This window comes from Chelmon rostratus, chromosome 14 (genome assembly GCF_017976325.1).
Source record: "Chelmon rostratus isolate fCheRos1 chromosome 14, fCheRos1.pri, whole genome shotgun sequence".
NCBI lineage: Eukaryota > Metazoa > Chordata > Actinopteri > Chaetodontiformes > Chaetodontidae > Chelmon > Chelmon rostratus.
In genome coordinates, this window is record NC_055671.1 from 17,856,590 (window position 1) to 17,879,737 (window position 23,148).

A 23,148-nucleotide genomic window follows, 5' to 3' on the forward strand; every position below is an offset into this window, starting at 1 on the left:
AAATAAGCAGCAGAAATCCAATTAGTGACAAAAACTGATGAGTAAATTCATGAGGGCAACAGGGAGCGAGTGTCACATGCGCTGATGACCGTCATTAATTACGGTTTTAATGGCAAAATGAGTTTTAACATCAATCACAATTCAGTGCCAAATATTGTGCAACCACTGTTCACCACAATCCTGCTACATCTGAATACAACCCTTATGGAGTATTTATGTAATGAAGGCCTATGTCAAGCAAGCTAGGCTATGTATTCATGGTGTAATTGAAATAAATTGTCCTTGACCAAAAGAAAAAGGGACCAAAAATGCACAAACACACACCAAAATTTCAACAAATTTCTAAGCTAGGGAAGACACAAGTGGCATCACACACCATACTTCCATTTAATCTTGTTGTACAATGCTTTCTGTCTATCAGCTCCTGAGCTGTTTCAGACCCACGAGGGGTCCCACCCTGGCTACTCCTTCTCTGTCGACTGGTGGTCGCTGGGCATCACAGCCTATGAGCTGTTAAGAGGACAGGTAACTGAGACATACACGCACACAGACCCCCATCGCCGTGTCCACATCTCAACTCACTTCAGCCTTGGCCTGGCACACTTTACCGCGGTGAATAATACATATGATATCTGACGAGAGTGTGCTAGAAAAGTCCTGTCAGAAGGAAAGCAGACTGAAGTCCCCAGCCTTCACAAAACAACAGGGGGCTGAAACTATAATTGAATTTTACATTTAAGCTGACCTTACTGGGGAAGATGTTTAAATGTTTAGTCACGGTGCGAGACGAATTGCTGCGGGAGAATGAGAAAATAGAGTCGGAGTTATTTCCAGAGCCATATAATTGGAATTGATTTTTGAATATATAATTTATTTAATTTTGCGCTGGTCCCATCTGGAGAAGTTTAATTCAGATGTCATGGAAATAAACACAGGACATAATGTTTTCACTCCATCTCTGTGCTGTACCAGACCAGAGTCTCAGAGCTGACTGCAGCCTGTTCATTGTGGACTCAACTCAGACTGCAGCTGCAGAATTTCCTCTCATATTTCAGGATGATGATTACGCCAACTACAGTAACCTCTGTCTACACTGACAAGGACCCAGAACACCTGAAACTGATCTGGAGCGTTCATGAAGTGGTGCTGAAATAAATTCCACGCTTTAGACATTTCAAAGCTCTCCCTGTCACCAATCTCCATAAAACTGTTGACAGCTGTCTTACCTAATAGCTTTCCATTACGCTTTCTAAAACACACTCTGTCTACTTTCTGCCCTCAGAGTTACATCTTACTCCCACTAAAATATCTGTAGTCCTCTCTCAAACTTTTTTTTTTTTTACCTCAAAACCTTCCTTTAGCCCTTCTAAAATGCAGTTTTGTCCTCTTTCTGACCTCAAAGCTACATCTTTTCTGCACCAAAACACCTTGAGTCTTCCCTCTTACCTAAAAGGTGTGTCCTGTGATTTCAAGTACTTTTAACCTTCACTCATTCAGGAGAGGATTGCTGAACACACACTCATAAGCCTTCACACCCAGAAATTACATAGACATAGTGACATAGATGTCAGCCCCAATCTCTCCCTTCACTCACACTCCACTTTTTGGACCTTCCTGTATAATCTGCGTCATCTATGCAAACCCTCTCCTAAACTTTCTTTCACCCCTCTTCCTTGCACATCACCCTCAGCTTCTCCCAGGAAATTCATTTTCACTTCATCCTTCTGTCTCCTAGGGACTCTCTTCTACACCTTTCACTGACTGCCACATTTCAACACCATCCATAAAGCATAAATCAGTCTCAGGGTGTTAAAAACTGCCCCGTTGGATGTGCAGAATTATTTGGCTGTTGAAAATGGAGAGCTGGCTCACTATTATCCAGCTCGGGGCACCTTTCGATCCCTTCTCAGCTCTTCATCTTATCTCACTCTAAAGCTCCAACCCCACATTACTTCATTCATGCTTCACCCAGACCATTTAACTCCTCTCTCACTAACCAGGGCTCCCTGCCAGGTCTGACCACTGGTTGCAGGTAAAGATCTAGGTAGCAGTACCTTTCTAGAACCACCAATCAAATCACTGTCACTTAGTTTCTCAGCCTCCAGACACCATTTTTTTCTAAATAAGAAGACCTCAGAGGGGGACAGCAGAAACCTCCTGGTAAATTTCCAAGAAATGTTTTATAATATATTGTGATTCGTGAGCCAGTGTCTGCCTTCTGAACACCTGACTCCAAAAGAATATATTACTGGCTATTTGACACCTTATGTGCGCCGTGTCTGGGGAATATCTGCAGAATTGGAATATAATTGATATCATGCATCTAAAAGAGCCTGTAATAAAAATGAAGAATGGCGAGACATCCGCCTGGGTTGCATGTCGCTCCCATTTCTCTTTCATCTTTGCTGGCTCTCTTCACTCTGAACCATCTAAGAAAGCAGAAATGGCATCAAAAGTGTGTCAAAAATGACCATTTGCTCTTCTGTGAGTAAACAATCTGGGAGAAACTGGCAAAAGTGTGGATTGTCCACCTCCACACTGCCTGATCTAGCTGTGTCTTGTCCCTGTGTCATTCTCCAACTCCAGAGGGTGGAGAAGGACTGGTGTGAAGAACTCTCAACAGGCTTTCCCTTGTTTTGGGACCCACAGACAGTCCACTCAAATGGCACGGCAGAGAGCTTAAGTTGTGTTTTGAGAGGAGCCCCTTATTCTCTGTTTCCTCTATCATTTGTCCTCATCAGTGTGGGAAATGGGCTCACAGAAGGTGAGCACAAGGAGAGACGGAAGGGAGAGTGGAGAGGGCCAACTGCAAACCTGCGGACAGATCACTGGCCCCAGGCAATGTACAACTAAGAATACAAGTTGTGTGTAACATATTGTCTCCTCTCCTTTTTTTTTTTTTTAGAGACCATATGTGATGAGATCCAGTACACCAGCTAATGAGATCCTGCAGACCTTCCACAAGGTCCATCCCAGCTATCCAGCAGCTTGGTCTTTGGAGATGAAGTCTCTTCTCAGAAAGGTAAATGTGGCACATGCATAATGAACAATATACTGTAGGATATATCTCGCCTTTTCAAACGACACTACCCCTCACCTCCAATCAGTAATATAAACAAACCAGCAGGTGGCTGATAAAAACAGATAGCAAAGAAATATTGGGAGGAATATACATATGTTGACAAGTAAAAGTAATTTGAATGATCCGTACAATCAGACAGTGACCTTTGCAATGCGTGCAAAAATTGAGACATATATTACTGTATATGTGCAGTGATCAGTGGTCGCAGGTCACCTGACGGCCACACCCAACACGTAGAATATTAATGAACTCAGAAAATGCACACAACTAACATTACTCACCAGTGGAAGAAGCCCAGGCCATCTTGCGTGTGATCGTTGATTAGTTTGCCAACAACTGGCAAGAGGCCAAAAAGTCTGTAGAGAATCCGTTATTCTCCAGCTCCATCCTCTGTACTCTGTGGACCCACCATTAAACATCCTGGCCCTCAGGGTGGCCATCCCCTGGAGCCGTCAGCAGTGCAGTGGCCGGATATGGGTGTTAACTCAGGAGTTGTCGGAGAATCACTAAGTATGTCTATTAGAGGCCTTACTTGGGTTTATTTTCATTGGCCACCTGAGTCTCAGGCTGAGTATTTTTGTTTTCTTGCTGGGATCCCTAAGAGTTTTTTGCTGAGATGAGGACTGAATCGGTAGCTGAACTGTGGGTTTTGTATTGAGCACTGACTGTTTCCTTGGTAGAGGTCTGAGAGTGTATTTGAGTTAAGTATCTAGTTACCACTATAGATTTCCCATGTTTTTTAGGAGTCTGTTTGCACTGATATAGGCTAATAAAAATAGAAAAAGAATAGACAAATTAGGCCTAAAAAAATCTTCTAATTTGAAAGTCCAGCCCCCTCAGTGAGCCCCCACTGCTCGGAAAAAATCACACCCTTGAATAAATGGCTAATGACCCCTGATGTATAGCTTGACACCTTGGAGGTATTGCTACACCAAACGACGCCTGAGGACGTAACTCTGATACTGTACATGTGGCCCTAAAGTAATTCTTGGACAGATCTGTCATTTTGTTGCTTCACTCAGTAAAATGGTGTGCTTGATTAATACCACAAAGCACCACTTCATGTTGCTTCTCTGGATCCTTACAGCATTTGTTTTTAACAGATTACTGGTCAGGATCAGAATTATATGCCAAGCTTCTCTCAAATGTGGGTGGGTCAGAGTGTCACGTTGTACACCTGATGTGTCTTTAAATTAGGGCCACCACACCTCTAAAATGTACTTTGATGATTTATTTAAACCTGCACTTGGCAACTTCTCACATCAGTGATGCCTGGTGGCCAAGCTGAACTTCAGTACCACAACACACATGAAAAATGACATCAGTAAAGCGTAATGCACAAGTTGGCCAATTTAACTGGTGATATCTTGTCAAAATAATAAACAGACAAGAGAGGCAAAGATCTGATGAGGGTGAGCCGAACTTTTCTGGGTGGCTCCTTAGCTACTTTGCAGAGCAGGTTTATTTCCTGTGGGAAGACAATTATCCATACCTGACACCAGCACTTCATTTGGGCAAGCAAGGCGCATTTACAGAATCTTAATTAGGAGGTCACTGTTGCAACCCTACTTTGTATACCAGGAGCTTATGTGCACATGAAAATCTTGCAGCGTTCAGTGCCGCTTCAGAATTATAATCAAGTGTAATCAATATTCAAAAAGCGGAATTTGTGTTGGACTCACAGTGTTTAAGTACAGTGGTAACAGGGCTATCCATATCACTCTTTAATTCCTATTATTTGGATGCATTTTTTTGGCATTTGATGTCATTATCATATTCTTACATCTTAAGCGTCTATGGTGAATTACATGTCTAACATCTGTTCTTTTAGTTGCCATTAAGCCTCTAGCAAAGCTAACAGACACACTGTTGCTGTAGCATTTGGGTTTTGTCCTGGCAGCGATCCACTGCAGTCAAACTGTTGCATTGCTTCGTGCTCAGACTCCTCGTACCTCATTGGCATTCCAGTTGCATAAATGTGTGTGTATGTGGGAGTGAAAGGGGGAGTGTATGTGTGTGTGTGTGCTGCGTGTGAGAGGAAGACAGAAATGTAAAGAAAGTGAGAATGTAAGGGGAGAATTCCACGCTCTATATATTTGTCCTTCATCCCTCTCGCTTCCCAACCTCTTAAATTCTCATCATCATTTGCTTCCTACATGGATCTCATTTTCGTTCCCTCTGTCACTTGTTATCTCCCTCCCCTCCATCCTCCCCTCAATACCTTCCGCCCTCAACCCTTTTGTCCCTGCATCCTCATTCTCAGACACATCCTTTAGGGCAAACATGTGCTTCTGTCTCAGTGGGACTCTGCCTGTAACTTTTCAACCATGCCTCCCCGTGGACAATTGTTCTTACTCTAATCCTTTTGTCTCCTTCAGTTGCTGTGCATAGATGTCCAGAAGCGCATTTCCTGTCTAGCAGAGCTACAGGATCTGGACTACATGTCAGATGTCAACTGGGACGCTGTGCTCAGCAAACAGCTTCCTCCAGGCTTTATTCCCAATGTGAGTATCAGAACTGCCTCAGTGTGCTACCCAACAAAATGCTCACATCTGAATAGAAGGGTGTGTTTTCTGACACTGTCCTGATGCACTGTGTTCCTTATCAGATCCACTGCACTTTCTCCAAACTATGCTACATCTTTGTCAGAGAATAATAGCATGATTTTGCTCTTTTTTTTACAATTCAGAGTAAAAACACCATCCCTCCCTGAAACCCCTCCTCCCGTCTACTCTTCTTACATACCTATCCAGTATTTCCCCGAAAGGGACAAAGATGCAAGGAACACAAGATGTAGCTAAAACTACCCACTCTTCATCTAATCTTTTCTAGTCAAGCTGTAGACACCACCCCCTGCTGGGCTGAGCTGGGTGTCCCACTGAGTGTGTAGACTGAATAAGACAAAGCAGACATGTGTGCATTCATCTTAGATATAGACAAAGTAGCTCTATGGGTGGTCTCTGGATCATCATGACCAGTAAATAATAACACCAAGCAGGAAGTCAAGCTGCTTGGCAAGTGGCAATTGTTGGGTTTTTACAATAGTTGCACTGACTTACTGTGCCCAGTTTCACAGATGGTAACTTAACACGTAAAATAACTATCTAACATCGTACCTAACAATACAACTGCCATTAGAAAAAAAGACTAGCTGACACTGAAATAAACAAACTGCATCTATAACTCATTTGAAAATACTGCCACCACAGAGTTAATCCATTTATCCGCATTTATGGGCACAGATATGATTCATTCAACTGCACAAATGACAAATATGACTTGTGCCACTGCAACTATTGATTAAACATAAAATCAATTAATCTGCCAGTTATTTTCTTGACTAAATGATTAATTGTTTAGTGCACAAACACCCAGAAAATAGTGAAAAGTGGCCATCACAATTTTCTTTAAGCCCACGTCTTGAAAGGCTTTTCTAGCCAACAGTCCAAAGATGAGAGATCCAGTTAACTATCTTATGAAACAAAGAAATGCAGCACATTCCCACAATTTAGAAGCTACATTTAGAGATTTTGGGGGCATCTTTGCTTTAAAAAAAGACTTCAATGTAAAATTAATTATAGCAGTCGTTGTTGGTCAGTCACACAAATGCAGTGATCAAGAAACACAAAAATTATTCTGTATTGTTTTAGTGAAACAGGAAGGTGACGATAACTGTCACTGCTTAGTGCCAGAGCTGAACATATGCAGACTAATGACTGTTGCAAGTGAAAAGATGACTAAACGACTTTATCTAAGCCTATAGCGACTGCAGAGCAGCGGGTATCCCCAGCGGCCAGGCTGGCACAGCAGAGGAAAAACACAGAGGATCGATGGGGAATTGACAGTGTCTCGCTATCTAATTATAGGCCTATCCTCTGTCTTTAGTGCCTTATAGACTCAGCAAGAACTCAGCCCTTATGTTTCATTTCCTAACGTCTCAGCGTTCAGTCTGCTTTGCCTTTACTGGCCACTGTTGTTTAAGCCTTGATCTTGAGTTAGAATAAAAGCTTGCATTGCATCTTTCTGTAGTGTATCAGGTTAAGTCTCAGAGTTTGAAATATTATTAAGGTTAAATATTTCAACATGCAAATCTGTTGTCCTTTTTAATGTGTGCCTATAGAGGCGGAGACTAAACTGTGACCCTACATTTGAGCTGGAGGAAATGATCCTGGAGTCCAAACCGCTTCACAAGAAAAAGAAAAGGCTTGCAAGAAAAACCAGGGACCAGGGATCTGATGGGTCCCCACAGGTAAGGCTTTAAACCAGAAATTAATTACACATCACACAAGAATGGCCTCTTGAAAGCAGTGGCAAAACAATACTGTTCAAGAGACAGTGGAACACTTAAAATATAGATTTAATAGATCATCTGTAAGACACCATGCACTTTTTTCCTTTACAAAAAAGTGTTTAAATATGAATTCAACCTCAGTTTTAGGTTGGTTTATCCTCTCCTCAGTGGATCACACGTGCCTCTTAAAAGTGTCTCTCCCTCTCTGCGCTCATCATTATTCATTAACGAGAGCTGACCGCTGGTTCCATTTGGCCCAGTTACAGGTGATAAGTTGCTCCTTAGTTTGTCTTTTAAATGTGTCTGGAGTGCTATTAAGAGTGTTGAGGACACATTTCAGAGCTCTGTCCTCACCTTCATCAGAACAAATGGGCCGCCTGCCTGCTGCGAGTATGGGGAAGGCAAAAGTATGCAATCACCTAGCTGTGGTCTTTCAGTCTCTCGCAATGTCCACATAAATCAACTGTTGTCCTCTGGGTGTTTATACAAAACAGAGAGGAAAGCACTGAAAGGTTAATTTGATCACTCAGTCAAGTGAGATATGTGGGAGGAACACACACACACACACATATATATATATATACACACATTGCATGCTCATAAACAGTGTGATAGTGAAAGTGGTTTGGCGGGAGAGATTTTATTGTTGGTCCAGTGCAGCAGTGGGAGCTGATCAGTGCGGCCGTTTTTCTGTCAAGGCTAACTGTATCTCAAATGACCTCAAGTCATTTGTGTTCACTCGCATCTAAAGTCCAAATAGGTCACGAAAAGCTTGGAGGAAACCCTAACAACATTCTGTGTGACAACAAAGGTCAGGCTGACATGTTCTTTTGCAAAGGCGTTAAAAAAAACTGTATTTAAAAATTATTGTATTTTGGGGGCAGATTTTTGTTCATTTTTGTCTTCAATATTTGATGTGCAAACATTTTTTGTGATTTGGATTTTGATAAAATCTGTGTCTTCATTTAGACCTGAACTTTTTGACTGACTGCTGACTGACATGTCATTCTACTATTTTTGACGATTCCCACACCACTCCCTACTAAATTGCTCACTTCTGAGTCTTCTGTCACACAGTATTTAATAAAATAAAGGTCAAAGAATGTGTACAGAAGCATGTTACTACCTGTCCTGTATGGTCTTTCTCCACTGATGTATCACTGTGTGAGATATACATGGTAGAGTAACTATTCCAACACTGAAGACTGAAGCCAGCTTTCAATAGCTAAAACATTCCCTTGGCACTGAAGATATTTTAGTAATGCACCTTTAAAACAGGCAGTGGCACTGTTTTTCAAAAAAATGTATTCAGAGTACTGGAGTCAATTTGTCAGTACAACAGGAAGGTGCTACATTGAATTCTAGGCTTTTGAATCTCTGGCTTTTTCTGTTGAGACATTAAAAGATCCGACAGTGAACACTCTGACTAGAATGCATGCTCTTACTAGTAACAATAGATTTTGGGTCTGGTCGCTATCCAACAACACTGCACCACACCATTAAGACTTGCCACACACACACAGCACCTGGCACAACACACACACACACACACACACACACACACACACAACCAAACCTATGCCATTACAAAGTCAGTAAGTCTGGACCCTCTCCCACTTTCCACACTCTGGAACAGTTTATGGGAGTCTTTTCTAATAGAAGTGAAGCAATTTGTGTGGTCTAGACTCGAGAGCACATACCTTGTCAGCTTGCAATAAGGAGTCAGAGCTGGCCCAAAGTGCACCATGTTTTATGAAAGCTGACAGCTGCTTGTGGAGACCTGCCTGCCTGTGAGTATATATCAGTGATATCTCACTGTGCAGCCAGACAACATTCATCATCCTTTGGCCCATTCACACAAAGAGAATGTCTCCTATTCTAATGAAATAATGATAGTGGGCTTTCAGGGAAACATTTGTTATGTTTATGGAGTAAGATGAAGTAACAGTGCATGGATGAAGGGAAACTAACATTAAGTCACTGAAATGGTTTTGTACTCTCATGGCTGGAATTTCCGCATTAAATCACCTCATTCATTTTGGTGTCATGCTCGATCAAAAACAGGGTTAATATTATTCAGCTATATTTGCTTGACAGGTCTTTCACATGAAAATGGAGGCGGCCACCCATTTTAAACAATACGCAACTGCAAGTAGCATTTATTAAAAGAAAGATTGAGCTTCTTGTGCTGTCTTTGAGATGCTTTATGCGGATCAGTGAAGTAGTAAATAATAATAGTGGTTACGATTTGTGAACTTTCTTGAAGAGATCCAAAACAAAAGATGAGCAATACATTTTAAGCCCTGTTTAACTCCCTTTCTGGAGCACTGCCATTTTGGCACAACAGAGTCTAAGGCATTCATCCTCCCCCTTTAACTACTTGCCAATAACCTCTGTCACTTTTGAACGTGTTTTTGATTAAAAAAAAAAACGTTCAGAAAATCTCGCTCTTGGTAAAGACTTGTTTTTGAAATTGAAGTTTTATTTCATCCATCATCATCCACCTTTAAAATAACACATTTATATTAAGGTGCTCTATCCAGTAATTAGCCCTGTGTATATCTCCCATTGTCTGAAGCCTGTCTAGAATACTGTGGCCTAACTGAATCTATTCTGATATCCTAAAAGTGAGACCCAGCTTGCTATTGAACTGACTTTAATGTGCTCCCGGTTTTGTTACTTAATGGTTTGTGTGTTTAAATCACTGTTAACAGTGAATGGTACCCAGCTATTCCACTAAATACCACTCCTTCACTCATCAGCAGCCAAAGACAGTAAAAATACTTTCAAGAGGGACCATAATATACACTTTAAATATATACTGTGAAATACTATGCTGAAACATTTCACCTTTCCTTCAAAGTTATTTGTTAAACCTGCATGTTATTCATTTCACGTAGTCATATTTTGCAGTGTGTGCTGGTCTGTCTGTCTGTCTGTCTGTCTGTCACAGAGAATACTCGCTTTACTGTCTATAGATATCAGTCTGTGTTTGTGCAATGCTTTGCCATATCCATTTACAAAGGACCTGGGGGGCCACTCATGATCGATGCATTGAAGGGAGGGACAGAGAAAGAAAGAGAATGCTTGATGTGTGTGTTTTTGTTGATGTGTGTGTTCTGTGCAGCATTTCTGAAGCACAGCCGGATCAATATTGAATGAAGTAAGCAAGTTGCTCTAATACCTGTCACAGCCATCTTCTTACTCATTACCCTGAGGTCGCCCTTTTTTTCTTTTTGCACATTCTTCCTCTACTCATTTTCACCTTCTCCTCTCCAACCTCTCTTGTCCTCAGACTCCTTCCACAATGCTGTCTACATATCGCTCTCCCCCCTTCATACAATGCTGGTCCCCCTCCTCATCCGTTTTTTCCAGCTCCTCTTTAATCCCTCTGCCTCCCTGACGCTGTTACGCTCATAATGTAGCAGAAAATTAGCTCAATTAAATCACTGATAATATACAGCAGAAAATTGGACTCGTGCTGTGAGAACAATCTAAACTGGCAGACTCCAATCACACAAAGACAAACAGACACACATCTATCTCCAAATCAAAGCTGTCATTCAAGTTTCTTATCCATTACATGTGTGAAATACACTGAAAACCTTTCTTGTAGTGTTTATTTAGATAATGTATGTGTGTGTCAGGATGGAATTCAGAGTACAGGACGGCCATCTTAACGATCATGCTGTAATTTAAACGCAAGGGAGTGTAGACAATATTGTACCAACAATTTGGATTTTGAAACACCAAATTTGTGCTTTTTAGTACAAATCTTGTATTTTTTAGCCATTTTTTAACAAAGGCTAGGGTGCTACAAAATGTTTTGCAGAGTATTGCCTGGTTGATAAGGCGTTGCTAGGTGGTTGTTTCCTAGCTGCTGTAGTGTTGCAGTGTTGCTATAAACTATTTTAGAAATAAAAAAAATCCTTAAAAAAAGAATCATGACACTTGGTTTGGTGATAATTCGTTGTTGCTGGGGGCTGCTTACCATAAAAAAATATTAGTGCTGCCATGGAGTGCTGCATGGTGAACTAGAGAGAGAGAGAGAGAGAGAGAGAGAGAGAGTGAGTGTGTGTGTGTGTGTGTGTGTGTGTGTGTGTGTACGCGCGCATCGTAAAAATTGTTATTAAAGCAGCTAGAAATTCTATATTTCAAATAAAGTATCAAATGATAATGCCAAAACAATGTGAAAGGGGTCACTCGTTGTGATGAAACTAAAGAGCATTATCACCCAAATCGACAGTTTTACAGTGAGCTTCAGCTCATGTTTTAAAACCCGCTATAGTCTACCTGCTCAGCACCAAATGGCAGACAGTTAGCGATTAGCTGTGTAACTATTTATCATCTAAAGAGGCAGATATGTCCATCAGGAGTTGGTAGAGACCAAAATCAGAGCTAAAAATTAGTGAACATTGGACTTCAATTTGCCAGATGGCTAGACACGTGACTCCAAATGAATGACAATGTTTCTCTGTAACTGCTGGATGTCTAAATTAGGAAATGTTTGCTAACAAGTTTGCCATATGAGCTTGTTATGTCGATGGTGTGTCCTCAACACCCTTCTTCTGCCCTCAAGTGGCCAAAAACATAAGTTATTGCAGGATTAAGGTTACTAAAAGATGCAGTTAAATCATATGACAATAAATGTTGAAGAAAAACAGATGACTGTTTCAGCACCACGGAGAGGGACACATGAGAAACTGTGTTTAAATGTTTGGGTTCCTTTTCAAGTGACACAAACTGTTTTCCACTTGCACCATCCTGTGGCCAAATGCAGTAATCAGAGGAATAATGAATGCTTACAGTAAGCCTCTTTGATTTATTGCACCTGCAAGTGACATTCAGTGCTCCATAGAGGATGATGAAAAAAATGAATATAAATTTTACATTGTTTCCTGTTTTTCCACACTGAACTCAAAAGCATAAAAAGAGCAGTTTGAAGTTTGTAGTATTTTCGTATTCTACCCAACCATGTCCGATTGCTTTCTACTAGAAAAAATTCAATATGATGAAAATGTATGTGTGCTTGCTGCTAAGCAAATGGAGGCTGCATAGAAGTATTGGAAAAGCACTTAATTAGGTTTAGAGTCAGGTAAATTAATGGGCCACTTGAAGAGACAGAGAGCTGCATGTGTATCTGGGGATACAGCTCCGTTTGTGCCACTAATTAAAAGTGTAGAGTCAGAACTCGTCATTAGAATGTCATCAGAAGCGGTCAAACAGTTGTAGCTCATAAAGTACAACTTGTTCTGCATAGATTTTTGCACTGAACAAAGGCAAACTCATCTGAAAATGTTGACATGGGGTAAAAATACATCCACCATTTTTCACATATGGTGAATAATATTCACCAGATAGCTCTTCTAAAATCCATAGTCAACAGCCAACAGTACAAATGTACACAAATGTAAATGTTTAAACATTTAAATGTAAATGTATTACAAATTAATGGGCAATCATGCGCTCTGTGCACTCATACAGTGTCCATTATATTGCCGACACCTTTTGTTTTCAGGGTAAGAATTGAGAATTATTTCAATTACTGGGGCAGCATTTAATTTAGTATAGATTGTTTAAAAGTTACATAATTCCTACTTCAATCACAGTACATATTAGCAGTGAGTTCAGATAAAGACATTGAGAAATGTCTCTTTTAGGCTCTCGTCCAGAAGAGCACTCCCTGTTGGTTTGTCTCACTAAATGGAAAGTTTAATCAAGCAGTTGGAGCAATCAGCTTCTGAACTGTCTTTTTAAAACCGTCAAGTAGAGACAGAGAGGGAGATACAGAGAGAGACTAAACAAGGGAAGTGTCTAAGTCAAAGCATTTTTAATGTACTCTCTGCAAGGACAAAGGCTTCTTTCAGTATTGTGTATGAATGCCATTTCCAGCAAGTGTTCCGTCCTGTCCTTTCCTTATTTCCTTCCTCATTTTGTTTCACTTTCTTTCTTGGCCCTTAAAGACAGTAGTAAGGAGAAGCAGAACATGGATTCAGTGACTTCAGAAGCGTTGAGAAACATCAATTTACTTTCAATTCATGCTTAAATTTGATTGGAATTGCGAGTGTATGTTGCACGACTTAACAGCTTTGCTAAGACAGCAGAGAACAGTTTTATTAAAGGCCTGATTTACACTTAGCCACTTTGTGGGTTTTGTGTATTTCAGATAGCAATCTGGTGTAAATGTAGTTCAAGCCAGACAGTTTAGAGATGGATTTAAATCCAACTGCTAAAGTCAAGCCAGTGAGATTGCCCTTCATCCATAGTTATTAGTTACCAAGCTAACTCTTGTGAATGTAATGTAAATGTAACTGTTGGAAATGCAAGTGTTACTGTTTTTGCATTGCAACCAGCCTCTGGACTAAAGCCAGGCCACCCCTGATTTGCACATATCTTACAGAAACCAAGATGGATGCAAACAGATTTGTGACATGGCCAATAGACATATAATTGTCACTATAGGTGTAAATGAAAGTGTATAGAAATGCATCCAAATTTCATCCAGGTATGACACTTGAAATGGCAAGTGTAAATAGGGTCATAGACACTCTGAAAAAAAAAACTGTGAACAACAAAGGTATCGGGCAGAGGAGGAAAGACAAGATAAAATTCAAAAGCAAGAGTCAGACCATTGATAAAATGTGCCTCTAGATGTTCAAAGTCTCTGACTTTTAGGGATGTGGTGAAGCTAAAAGTTTAGCCTGCATGACGGTTGAAAATCTGGCTTACTTTATTTAGTAAAGTCAAACAGGTGATGAACCCTGACTACACTGGGGAGAGGCTCCATTGCAATCACTTCAACAGAGCAGCTTGTGTTCAACCTCCTCCTGCAACTGATGACCAATGCCATTAATGTATATTAAATCTTTTACTGGTGCTTTAAATCAGAATGAAAAAGTGACAGCAGAAACCAGAGGTGTGCTTTGTAATTAAACTGGTATATGGGTTGAGGTTATACAAAGGTGGTGTTTTTGTAGTCACGCTCTGCCATTCCTTTAAATCTAAGCCTATGTTATTATGAAAGCATCAGAGAGACACTACATCATACCAACCGCCTCATCTGTCACATCTCTTATGCATCACATCTATCACTGATATTTGACAAATTATGCACAGTTTTCCTCCTCCGTCTCTGTCGGCCTGCCTGTTTCTCTGTCCTTTCGTTAGTCTATGTCACCTCCACACAAGCACACCCTGTTCTCCCCGTCTATGTTTGGCTTGAGAGTTATGTCGTTGCTTTTATGTTCCTTCTGTGTCCATGTGAATTTGCCATTTTCCTCTGTGATGTTGCTGTGACAGGGTCCTTTAACCAGAAATCCACAGGAAAAGAAACAAACACTCCTTCATTTGCAATTAACATATATGCTAATCATAGACCTGCATCTTGTTTCGTCACCTTCTCCTCCCATGCAAGCATGCACAGTTATTACACAATGCAAACACCTTCTGTTCTCTCACTTTTCAGATGTACACACACAACTCCCTCTCCTCCTGCTCTCCATTTTCCTGCCCTAATTTAGTTGATGGCTTTTGGTCTGCCAGTGGCTGCTCTCCCACTGTGACAGCACCTGTACACAGCCTCACTGCTTGGCTGTGTGACTGACAGCTCTGGGCAGGGAGTCAGCCATTTCTCTGGTGGGGAGGCTTCCAGGAGCCTGAGCTTGGAGTTTTGATGGCCGATCTGACTGGAGGGGTGTGGTGAAGGAGTGTGTACTCGCACTTGTGTTTGAGCTTTCATGTGTGGTCCTATTCTTGAGAATGAGCCACTTCGATGCCCTAATCTTAAAAGTCTTCCAAAGTGGAGACATTTTGGAGATTGAAATTGGTCGGTTTTTAGTTTTTTGTTGTTGTTGTTTTAATTTTGGAATTTGTGTTTCATTTAGGGTTGTCTCAGGTGTACACGTATGAGCCATACTGGTATAGCTATCTATCTATCTCATTTTGTCATGTTGTTGCGTCTCTAGTTTGTCTCTCTGACACACACACACACACACACACACACACACACACACACACACACACACACACACACACACACACTGTACAGTGTCACAATGATGATGCATCTGTATGATCTCTCTCCTCACTGCCTCCTTGGGAGAGTGAGAAAGCACCTGTCTACTTGTCTTGGCACTACAGTAGTTCTGAGAACAGCTCGGCATGACAGAGCCGGATGATCTCACTTGATTAAGTGGGCCAAATATGTATGAGTGCATGGAGCAGGTGGAGACATCAGAGCACAAGTGTCCTCTAAAGTTAGGTCAATTTCCTCTTCTGGCAGCTTATTAAAGGAGAAGAAACCAGTTTGAGGAAAGTAGTGTGTACTGCCTGTTGAACATTTTGCATACTGTGTGTGTGAGGCAGCTGGTACTATGAAACATTATGTCTGTAATATGTGACGGCAAAACAAATGTGCACGCATTTAATGTAATCAATTGTGAGCTGGGAACAGTAATGACTAATGATCTTGACTTTGTTGTTGCTTTGTCAGAATTGCAAGCAATGATTATTGAGTTGCTGACGTCGTTCTGTTTGTCTCTCCTCCAGAATGGTCAGCTGCAGCAGCGATTGGATAATGTCCAGAGAGACTTCATTATCTTCAACAGAGAAAAGTAAGCTCCATTAGCTGCCCTACACATTCTCTATGACCAATACTAAACAGCTTGTTGCGAAAAAATTGGCATTGTACTGTTAAGTGTTGTGAAACTGAACAACATTTGAGAAACAATGCTCATTTCTCAAAATAAAGACTTAACTGTAAATATGTAAGTAAAAAGACATAAAATAGGCAACACAATGTTTAATTAATACTGTTTGGTTGACTGCATGCTTGGTAATAAAATGTTCTGCAGCTAGGCCTGGTTTTACAATGAAAAAAAACAACCAACAAAAAAAACCTTCTCCTTGCTGGCTGGTGAAAGCATGTAGGATGGTGTGAAAGGACAGTAATGTGGCTATTTGTGGCAGAGGATCTGGTCCATATATGTGGGTGTGTGAAGGCAGAAACACAGTGACGGGCAGAGAGAGTGTCCCCCATGTTGACGATATACTGTACTTAAGATAGAAGAAGATATTTAATAAAATATTTGCTAAGAACAGAAAATGTCAATTACAGTACACATTACACTCTTGTACCCTGTCAAAATCATTTATAAATCATTGCCACAAAAGGCATACCAAACAAATGCTGAGGCTTGTGGAAGATTAAGATTTTGAGAAAAATAACTTGATGGGCCTTCTCTCTTGTAAAAGGCTAACATGGTTCTCCAGTCTTGTGCTTCAGCTGAAAGGCTGTACAGGATAAATGTCATAAAAGTCAGATATTTCAATATGAAATGTGATTCATAGCATTTTTATGAGTGGAAAAAGGCTTGGTGATCAACACACAAAGAATGAGTCTAACTGTGCGTGAAACAACACAAAGAAAGACAGACAGCCAAACTAACAAAGGAGTTAGAGACGGGACAACCCATTAAAAAACTAAACAGTGCAAAGCAAATTTGTTTTAAAAAGCAACACATTGGCTTTATGGGTACTTAAAAATGAGGCTGTTTGGTTAAATTGATGCTATAAAGTATGGCTGAAAATATACAGGCAGGCTAAATGTTATGGTAAACTAATAAAATGTCAGCAAAAACAGCTGACTGCAGCCATCACAAGGTTATGGGAAAGGTAAAATAATCAAATGCCCAACATTAGCAACCATCTTTGGTCATCAGAGGCCAAAGCGTAAGGTAAAATGATAAAAATTAGTGGCTAACTTAGGCTCTGACAAGACAAACATTATGGTAAAATGGTAAAATAACATTAGCAACTTATTTTAACCATCACAGGGCAAAACTTATGTTAGATAATATATATCAGTAGCATTAGCTGCTACATGTTGGCCTGTTGAAGCTACGGTTAAGGAAAATGATAAAGCATGAGTAAAATTAGCAACTCTGGTCATCACAGGTTGAACAGTAAGTCAGAATCATGAAATGTCTGTGAAATTAGTTTTTACTTTGGTAATCACATCGTTAAAATGACAAATGACCTGTAATACTATTTGCTGATGCTGGTGATCACATGGCTAGAAAGTATATAAGGAGAAAGACAATGAATAAATAATAATAAACAAAAATTTGCACTGTCTGCAAAACTCTGATTTCTACAACGACTGATTTTGTTTCTTATAGAGCTCTCTTGTTATGCTTTCTTTAGGTACTGGCATCTGTCCAACATTAATAAGAGGTGTTGTTTTCTCAACAGGTCAAGGAAAGCAGTGGTGGACTCGGAGTCCTCTGAGCTGTCCATGAGTGAGAAGAACAAGGCAATAGAGGACGGACAGAACAACAATGTTGAACCGGCTGCCTACTTATCAGGATAGCTCTCATAACCTGAGATCCCTACTGACTCCCTTATCACTTGCACCTGCCAACAGCTTGTAGATCAGCTATTAACACCCACCTATTGCTATATCAGCACAGTCACTCAGATCCGCTCTTCAATGTTCTTGTACCACTACATGGTCTATACAAACACAAATGCTGTATGCACTGATACATCACTTTTCACCCACAAGAACCACATTATCAAGAGCTCCAGAAATGCAGGAGTGAAATGGACTCCTGGAGCGGCAGCCATGCGTCAACCAGGCTTTTTGCTTTCCTCTCACCAAGAATAACGACTCTTAGCAGACTGTCACTCATATCATGCTCCCTTACATCACTCTGGTGCTCTAAGCTCTGCTCAACCTCTACTCTGGGCAGTGTGCTGAAGTGAAGAGGAAGTCACTCCCCTGCCAAAAATGGAGACAATGCCACACCTGTACAGCTGTTGCAGTAAATAAAGTCTGATGTGGTCAACTATGGCTGAAAGCTGTATGGGCTGCTGCTTTGGACGGGACGCTCAATTTTTAATCTCAGCGAGGATTTCTCTGGTTAATTACAGCTATTTAAATAGAACAGTGGTACATGGAAATGGACTTAGGAAGATCTGGCATAAGGAGTTGGGCTGACAACAACAAAAAACAAACACTTGGGTGGCTGACTTTGTCCCATGTGAGCAACATGACTTGAGATTTGAGCATGACACTAAGAGTACAAAACATTAAAATGGAGAGGTTATAAGGTAAAACAAGGCCTTTGTTTATAAGACAGCAACCACAGATTCCTCTAAGATAGAAACTAAAGAGCTGAACTGTAGGCTTGAGTGAATGGCTCACTTTATCATAGCAGCAGATACATGGTTGTGGTGGTCATTATGCTTAGCTTTGCTAGTGAAGCTAACAAAGACGATAGGATTGCAACATTTGGTACAATTTCCCAGCTACATCAGCTGCAGATATAGGCAAAACAAGTTTTCTCCACTTGTATGCTTTAAGTTACTACCAAGTCATCACAGAAATATGAAATGCAGACAAACAATGGTTTAATTGATAAGCTTGAAGGTCTAATCTTGACCTTGGAAGTTTATATGAAGTTGCTCAGTTAAAGCCACCAGATGTGGTTGAAAGCTTCAGACACTAAATGGACCTTCTGCTAAAAAATTTCTGTCAAACTGGTTTTGAACTCCTTTAAAACACTGACATTTTGAACTGACCTTTGCCTCAATCTGCAAAAGACCAGCTGGGTCTTGAAATAAAAGGTTTATAGCTATGAAAACGTAGAAAAGTTAGATGTTCTGTGCTCTGCACTGAACCTTGCTTTGCACATGCTTCTTCATCAACTGTAGCATTTATGCACAGAGAGGCAAAAAAAAAGAAAATCTAAAGCTGTGAGTGAATACTTATTCCCTTAGGAATGGTTTTATAGACAAGGATTAAGCTGAGTCCTAGATAAGATTCATTTTTCAGTTACTGTCTGCATTGGAATTTGTTTTTGTCAAATAATTGTTTAATGTCCTTCCTCTTTTGTGTTGGATACAACCAATTACAAATGTGTCACCAGATAAGTCTGTAAATGTGTATTTACAATTAATTGCTACCATAGAAGAATACATTCTGCAGCAACATTCTTGTGCAGATGGCATTCAACAGTAATTTGGCTCGTGGTGGATGACACACTGGGAAAAAAAACCTTAAGACTGATTTTGTTTAGTTTTAGTTATTGTAGAGTTATTAATGAGAAAAAAATAAACACCAGGCAAGGCAATACCCCTCATTCTTACTGCAAACTTGGCCAAAACCATGTCTAAGAAACAAAACCTGCCTTTGACGTTTGCAGAGGGATGCCTTATACCACAGATATGGCGCACAGCTGGTTCCCTTAAACTATAAATGTAGGTAGTAAAAAAGAGCTTTTTTCACAACCAGTGAGTAAATGTAATTTCTACTAATGCCTAGTCATTCTGTTGACCCTGGTCTTAACTATCTGCAATACAACTCAATCCTTTCAAGCCTAAGATACATGTAATTATATTGAAATCGTATTTCACTCTATTCAATTCATTACTGTTGGCACTTTTCTATTGGAAATTGATACAATGTTTTGACTTACCTTTGTGTTGTTGTTGTTGTTGCTGTTGTTGTCATTGATGTGATTTTACAGCTCCAAAGGTGGTTTCCTGTATAAGTTGTAAGATATAGTTGGTAATGGTTAAACAGATGGACTAATCCTAGGTATATCTGGAGTAAACAATATTTGTGAATGATTCTATTAATTTGTTCCTATATATAATAGGGGTACCAAATGCATTTGGTTCATTGCATCAGGTTAGTGACTGGTAATCATCTGAGGTGGCAGATTCAACCCTTCCAAAACATGAAAGTGTAAAATAATTATTAATAAGTAGTTTTTGATCCAGGTAAGACCATTTTTCAACCAAATGTCTATCTTAAAAAATTATGTAGTCTGGGAACAGAACTGTTCCACACCTGTGAATTTCATTCCTATTACGGTTTTGTTGTCCTTCAGTTGTCACTGTGTGTTTATTGTATTCAAATGTGATGGAGTTGCAAACTATTAAGGTGTGCCTTAAATAATGACTTTCTTTTTCAGAACCAATCTTAGTGTGCCTTGTGCTTTATTTCACATTGTCTTTCTGAATTATCATATTTAATTGAATAAGGACTATAAGTAATTAGTAATGAAAGCATCTCAATAGGAATAGTAAAAGGTAATAAAAGGGGAAAGGTGTTAATCATGCTGAAAGGCCTTTATCCTTCTCTAAACTTATATGATATTTATTGTATGAGTGTATATGTTGACTGCTCTCCACCATCCTAAATATAATGCTGCCCCCCAATGTTAACTGACTTGTAGTACAGTTAATAACTGACAGAGGGGTGGAGATACTTGGTATGACCACCCATGGCTAACGTGCAAAGAAAAAACTGAAAATAATCGAAGTGAAACATTTGAAATATAACAGGAGAAGAAGTGGAAACAAAAAGCAGTCCTCTCCAAAATGTCAGTGGCTGCTGTGCATCTTCAAATGAATCAGATCTAATTTGGCAAAGTGCTAGAGTACTCGTTTTACTCTCTCTCTCTCTCTCTCTCTTCCAGTGTGTCTCAGGGAATTCATTGATAATGAAGCAAACATTAACATATGCTTTTCCTATTCTCTCTCCCACCCACACGCATCCACAGTTTACAGATTTGTGTACACCACTTCCCTAGGTCATCTGGAGGGTACAATCTCTTCTCTCACACACAGTGGGCTGAGCTGAGGCAGCTCTTTTACACATTAATGGCTGATCTGAGGGGGCTTTCCAGTTGATAAATGCATTCACAATCTGCCTGGAACATCACAGATAAAAGCAGAAAACCTCGGTGTAACATAAATGTTTTAAAATACTTGTCATTATCTATCCGCTGTGCATGTTCACACAAGATCTTTCTTGTTTAAGAATTGGATAACAAAAACTAATGTGCATTATCCTCTCTCATTACAGTCAGACACATTTTCTCATTTGGTAACCGACAACACCAACATGCAACCACCACACACACCACTCTAGTTTAGCTTGAGGTTGCTGACTCATCTCACTATCCAGACCTAGTCAGCATTTTACGATCGTCATCTCTGCCATCAGACATGATTGCTATGATGTCATGAGACATTTACGCACCATTAAACAATGCATGTGGGACCTCACAGCAGTTTTACTGGTGGACCTCACATTGAGGGTGAGTGTGTATAACCCCTAATACTAGGGAACACTGTGGGACTGAGTCGATACTTTATTCAGCCAAGCAGGTAGACTCCAGAGTGAGAGTGTCATAAATGTGCTGTTTTGTTAAATTACTTTCACAGTGTGAACCCTTCATACCAGTAGGCTAATTTACACAGGGCAAAGCCTCTCATGACAAATATGATCAGAGTCTGTGATGCAGGAACACTCCTAATACTTATCCATTTGATAGAAAAGACAGTCTTTTAAAAAAAGACTTAAAGAAAAAAAGGTAAGAGATGTGACTTACTTTTGTATTTTTGCCCAAACAGCCATACGTGTGTCTTTTTTTGCCATTCCTCCCTGTAATATTGACAAAAAACACCTACATTTTCATATGTTCATGTAAGCCTGCTGTACTTTTACACCCTAAGGATTTAACAAGCAATAATGTTGTTAACTAAGGCCCCAGCAAACTGTAGGTGCTCCACAATAAAAGGCTTACAAAGGCAGTGAAAAGTGTTATGTTATCTCTAATTACTTTACAGCTGTTTGAAACTACTGCAGTCAGACATTACACATAATATCCTTTTTTAAAAAAAAAAAAAATTCTGCTTGTTACATTATGTGGGATAAAGAAAACTAGCAGTGAAGAAAGTAGTTAAAATTAAAGTGATGCTTAATGTGTAATGCATCAATAATCATAATACCATAATGTACAGATTACTCCAAGCATCCTCCATAATGAGGACTTTTATTTTTGATACTTGTAAGTATATTTCAATGTTAACTGGTGAAACTTTTGTACTTTTACTTATGGGTAACAGGTCTTTTTACTTGAAACAAAATACTTCTACACTGTGGTTTAGCTACTTTTACTTTACTTTTACCAGAGAAACCAGGTTGCAACACAAATTAAGCTTACCTGGCGTGTTGACAGATCTCACAGCAGTTTCTCCTTAACACCAGAGACCAGAGTTAGCAACCAGCCAAACTACGACCCCTTAGCTAAAACCAAGCAATGTACAGTTCTGTCCTCACTGAACATTTATGACGGGTCCCATCATCATTAAGTTGAATGATGCTGTCATAAACTAAAAGAATAAACGCTGCAATATGAATACAAATTTACCTCGAGGTGAAACTCCTCTATTTGTGGGAATCACGTACGCTCGTTTGTAAGTGTATGCTAACGTTAGTGGCGCCACCATGTTGCCATAGTTACTGTAGGTTGAATTAGCTAGCTAACTGTAGCCAAAACGTTTAACGGTCTTTCGGAACCATTTTTACACAATCCAGGAGGCCCATGACAGGTGTGTCGCGCAAATTAAGTGGCTTGTTGAACACACGCTTAACCTGTGAACAAACAGCTGCACAGGTGAACTACTCAGCATCAGCGAAGAAGAAATTTCGTCGCGCGCAGGTGGATATGTGCATTGCTGCCCCCGGTGGCCGTATAATAAATTGCATCAAAATAGGAGCATACTGTTGTCATTGACCTTGAGCTGTTGAGCTGTTGAAAATGTATTTGCCTTAAAACGCAATATTTTTCTTTTTTTCTTTTTTTTTACTAGGCTATTATGTGTGTGTGCGTGTGTGTGTGTGTGTGTGTGTTTATATATATATATATGCCCCATCAGAGAAACTCTGTGCCTGTGAAGGAGGTCAAGTGTCTCAGAG

The 23,148-nt window shown here is 40.0% G+C and overlaps 1 protein-coding gene across 1 annotated transcript in view; it reads left to right on the top strand.

Moving 5' to 3' along the window:
• The window catches only part of stk32a (serine/threonine kinase 32A), a 64,195-nt gene extending 48,206 nt beyond the window's left edge, over positions 1-15,989 (top strand). Inside the window, exons 7-12 of the mRNA XM_041952532.1 lie at positions 422-525; positions 2,906-3,022; positions 5,461-5,586; positions 7,203-7,331; positions 11,208-11,216; positions 15,930-15,989. Coding sequence (XP_041808466.1) covers positions 422-525; positions 2,906-3,022; positions 5,461-5,586; positions 7,203-7,331; positions 11,208-11,216; positions 15,930-15,989 — 545 coding nt within the window. The remainder of the gene's footprint in view (positions 1-421; positions 526-2,905; positions 3,023-5,460; positions 5,587-7,202; positions 7,332-11,207; positions 11,217-15,929) is intronic.
• The last annotated feature ends 7,159 nt before the right edge of the window (positions 15,990-23,148 follow it).